The sequence below is a fragment of the Leuciscus leuciscus genome (assembly GCF_965113295.1).
Source record: "Leuciscus leuciscus genome assembly, chromosome: 7".
Taxonomy (NCBI): Eukaryota; Metazoa; Chordata; class Actinopteri; order Cypriniformes; family Leuciscidae; genus Leuciscus; species Leuciscus leuciscus.
In genome coordinates, this window is record NC_138731.1 from 39,644,794 (window position 1) to 39,649,678 (window position 4,885).

Consider the following 4,885-nt stretch of genomic DNA (forward strand, 5'->3'; position numbering starts at 1 on the left):
CATAGACGTTTGCACACTTTACATTCCTTTTCCGTTAAAATGTCGTTTTTACAGTGTGAGATTGAAATAATGTCTAAAACTGAGAGCATCGAACTAAAAGTGTGGTATCATTTGAGTGGCAGCCAGTGGAGAGGTGCAGTGTAACTTAAGACTGGTCCTCCTAGTTTATTAGTCCACCAATCAGAGCGCAGCGCTTCCTCCCCCTCCAGTCACACTAGTATTTAGCATCAGAGACTAGGATAAAGTTTCCCAAAAAATTAGGAAAAAACTTCCTGCGGGAGGAAAACTCAGCCAAGCTCTACTTCTGGAAGTAGAGGCGCAGTCTCGGAACTTTAGGAGGACAGACGAACCCCCCGAAAAACGCACGGATATAACGGTCTAACCACGGATTCAAAGGTGGAGAGCGCGTTTTATCCTCGACCTTCACATTTCTTTAAAAAAGAAATGGAAGAGAGTTCAAGCTCTCCCGTCTCCCCAGTGGACAGCCTGGTGACCAGCGAGGAGGAGTTGGACAGACAACAGAAGAGGTTCGGGAAGAAGAGGAGACACAGTAAAAAGTCGAGCGACGACAGCAGCAGCAGCCCGAGCTCCGTGAATAAACGGAACAAAAAGCCGAGCCCGAGCAGCACTCAGTCGTTCGAGGAGCTGCAGAACCAGCGCGTTCTGGCGAACGTCAGGGAGAGGCAACGGACTCAGTCGCTGAACGAGGCGTTCGCGTCTTTGCGCAAAATCATCCCCACGCTCCCCTCGGATAAACTCAGCAAGATACAGACGCTCAAGCTCGCCTCCAGGTACATTGATTTCCTCTATCAAGTGTTGCAGAGCGACGAGATGGACAACAAGATGTCGAGCTGCAGTTACGTCGCGCACGAGAGACTCAGTTACGCGTTTTCCGTGTGGAGGATGGAGGGCGCGTGGTCGATGTCTGCGTCTCACTAGCAGAGATTCGTCCATATCATGCCAAACGGGTGGGTAGAGAGATGCCAAGACCTTTACAATTACTATAGTCTCGAGATAAGTTACTATATAAGTTAGTGTCGAGATGTGTAGAGTGGATGTGTGACGGCAGTAACCTGCTTTTAGAGAAACCCCAGCTGTTCTGGACCACTGACACTGACAGTTCATTGCAGGAATGCAACACTATATCCTCGTGACACCACAACAATTGTCATTTAGATGTGTTTAGATAAAGTATTATAATTCTTTAAAACGTTATTGTGTATATGTTTTACACGTGCAGTAATTCATAGTTTTATCATATTATTATTACAGATACATGGATGTGTGTAACTTGCAGTAACCAATTCCACTTAAGGAATGTCTATATCCTCCTCACTGTAAAAAGTTATGACGGCCTGTCTTTTTTTCATTGCTTTAACTCATTAAAAAAAGTAAGCATTTTAAACTTTTTTATAAGTTATACAAGATTCGACTCTTTTGACTTTTTGTTTTGAGTCAGTTTAATGTAATTTGCTTAAATTACTTAAACGTAGTTGATTGTACTTTTTTGCCCTCAGGTGCATGAGGCCAAGAACACACACAAAAAAAGCATTTTTAATATTTTACTCTTTAAAAAAAAATATATATATATAGGCTACCTAGGCTATTACTACTCTTTTTTTGTAATAATGATTTTATGCTATGGACTAAGCCCTATTTTTTATTTATCATCGTTTTACAATGTTCACTATATAGCGACATAGGTATCACGAGGATAATCAAATTATTATTATTATTATTATTGGGTTATTATTATGGCCACACCCCCACAAATCTGGTGTCACAGAAAAGGCCAGAAAGTTCCCTTTAAGTAACATCAGGACATAAACCAATGGCATATTATCTCAGAGATTATTATAGAAATGTATACAGTGGACAAAATGCTAGGCGTTACGAGGATATCCCGAGGAAATTAATATGGGAACACATATATGTGTTCTAATTATTATATTATGCTATGAAGACAAACATACAATCGTAAAGCCCTCTAAAAACACAATAGAAGCTCGCGCATTTACAGTAAGAAAATGAACGTACAGCACAAAAACAATGAGAATCGGCTGATTCCTCGACTGCTAAAGCAAATATTTCTAGTAAAATCCAAATAGAGACATGGTGAGAACTAGAGCACGAAAAGCTGTGGTATGCAGACTGTATTTGTCAGAAATAACACGGAAACAAACGCTGAATTTTAGTTTTCCTCAGTATTTGCGAATATTATCCAGTAGCCTAAACAAATTAACATTCTCATTATATCGTCGATGTTATGAAACGAATAACGACCCAGCCGTAAGAAGGAAAAATTTAGGCCTACCTCTCGTGAATAAAACTCAAATTTCAGCGGGGTTTAAACTGGTTATGAAGTTACATACCACATTCGTAAACGTTAAGCTAAAAAAAAAAAAAAAAAAAAAGAGAGAGAGACAGAGAGAAATGGAAAAGAATTATGATCCTGAAATTAAAGCACCTGTGTGTGGAACTATAGTCTAAGGAACGAAAAGATTCTGCTACATGACATCGGGATATGAAGTCCTTTTTGTCCTAACATGAACCTTTATTTTTAAGAGTTAAGGTGAGCTGCAACCATAACAGTTTATGCTCCTGAAATAACAGCACAAAAAAAAACTCTTTAAGATCTTTAAGGCAAGACTGAAATCTTTCAGGCTAAATACGTGTACAATATTACCTTAATTATTTGTAATTATTATTTACATTTTATTTAATAAGCTAAATTATGCATGGAGTTCTCTTTCCTTGACAACAAAATAAAGCAATATCCTGTGGTGAAAAGAAAGATTTCCTAAATGAACCTGCACATCTATAAATGAATATGGTCCTAGTTTAAATAACTAATTAGCTAATAAAAATGATGAAGTGAAATTAAAGAAGATATCATAATGCATTAACCAGTTGGATAAATATCGATTTTTATGCGCCGGATTAGGCCTCTTATCAACCAAGACAACACACCGCTGTCATAAAAATGTTTAACTCAACACTTGTTACAATATTAGTTATTTGTCTAATTGATTCTTTTCAATTTATTTGAATAAAGTAATATGTGCTACTGAGAAATTCCAAAGGAAGGCAGGTGTACGGCTTCGGATTTCAAACCAAATGACCTCTTAAAACAGTTATTTTCCAGTGACGTAATTCCACCTGGGATTTGTGTAACAAGATTGAACCAAGCCTTTTCCTGTGTAAGCATGTGCTCCCACTCAGAATTAAAAAATGGGATCATTAATAGCTTCCCATTTTTCTTTCTTCAACCACAGACAAACCTTGAAGTTTAAGGTCTTTCGTTGAAAATCCCTGCATAGAAGTTTGAGGCCTTTAACAGAGAGAAGCAGATTTTTTAACCTAAATGTTTCTCACGAATGTTTCTTCTTCTTCCACAGACTGTTTACTTCCACTAATTTTGAAGACACCAAAGGATTTATTGATGAACCTCTAAACCTCAAAGACGTGGCCAAGGGACATTCAGTGGATACACCTACATCCTCATGAAGGACACAACAAAAGGAACTTTTTATATACTTAGAGAAAAAGTAGATGACGTCTCCTGTGTCGTCAAATACATTTAATCTTTTTCACAAGTTATTCTTTAATGTCGCTGTGGTGATAGTACAGGAAGGCCATCTGTTATCTGTATGGAAACTATATTTCATGTTTGTCTCTAAACAGAAGAGTTTATATATATATATGAACAAAAAAACTATTGTACATAGGCTACCTGTGAGTGTTGTCAGCTTTTTTTAAAGGGACCAATGCAATTTAGAGCAATACTTTCTTGAAGTATGCTGCATGGATGAATGCATACATTTGAATTTTTTTCTATGCAACATTTTCGATTTCCATCCATTGTACATTTTGCTTATTTATTAAAACATATTTTTGAACATTTAGGGTGAACACATTGATTTGCATATGTCCACATCATCACTGCAGAAAAAGAGCGTTCAGATTTTCCCCTTCTTTTGTGCAGGTTCATTAGCCGAAAAGAAAGTCCAGCCAGTTTTACCCCAAAGCTTATAAAAAAGCCTGTCCGCTCTAATAAGAAGAAATCACTGAATCCAGACGGCTGGAGGCAAATTCTTTAACAACTGCAGATAACCGCAGCATTTAAATACCGGACCCCTACCAGACCTTTTCATTTCTCCTCTAAATCTACACCAACGCTCGCAAATCATTTAATTGTTTACATCTCATTTTCCCAGGCTTAGCTTGATAAAATCTAAAAGAAACGACTCCACTGCTGAGGCATTAATGCTTGATAAAAGCTCAGTTGTTCTGTTGGCCTGTTCAAATTCAACTCTGTTTTTTTATGATATTTTGGAGCTTTAAATAATAAAGGCAAGAACCTTTACATCAGATAGGCATATGTCATGGGTCAACATGCCACTGATGATTAAAAGAGAAATCTTTTTTTTTTTTAAAGAGTTATAATAGTTCAATTTTGTATAAGTTGCATACATTTTTGATAAGCATTTGTTCCATTTTCAACAACAACAACAAATGATTTTATGACTCCAACAATGTGGGGGTGTTTATGGTTTTCTTATCACATGACTAAACAAATCACTTCCTTTATGCTGGTTATGCAACACTTCCTTTGATTTCCCAGACAAGAGTGGCTATATTTTAAATGTCAGGGTATTAAAAGTTTTTTTTTTTAAGGTAATAGCAATAAAAGATTGTGCCAGAGTACAATCTTCTGATAAAGAGCTGGAATCAAAACCTCACCTGTGGTGAAAACATGAAATAAATATTTTTCATTTTTTTTGGAGCTGTGGTGTGCCAAATTTACCTTCCTTTTTGTAGTTGAGCACCCTCATTGAGCTTTTTTGCCCGTTAGATGCATGTGCGAGTTCAGTATGCCAACATC

At 37.1% G+C, this 4,885-nt stretch overlaps 1 protein-coding gene across 1 annotated transcript; it reads left to right on the forward strand.

Annotated features, from left to right (window-relative positions):
- Positions 1–242: 242 nt before the first annotated feature.
- Positions 243–3,905, forward strand: twist2. Its single transcript, XM_082176613.1, has 2 exons — positions 243–968; positions 3,399–3,905. Exon 1 carries the CDS (start codon positions 445–447, stop codon positions 937–939), a length of 495 nt encoding a protein of 164 aa, XP_082032739.1. The 5' UTR covers positions 243–444; the 3' UTR covers positions 940–968; positions 3,399–3,905.
- Positions 3,906–4,885: the final 980 nt, after the last annotated feature.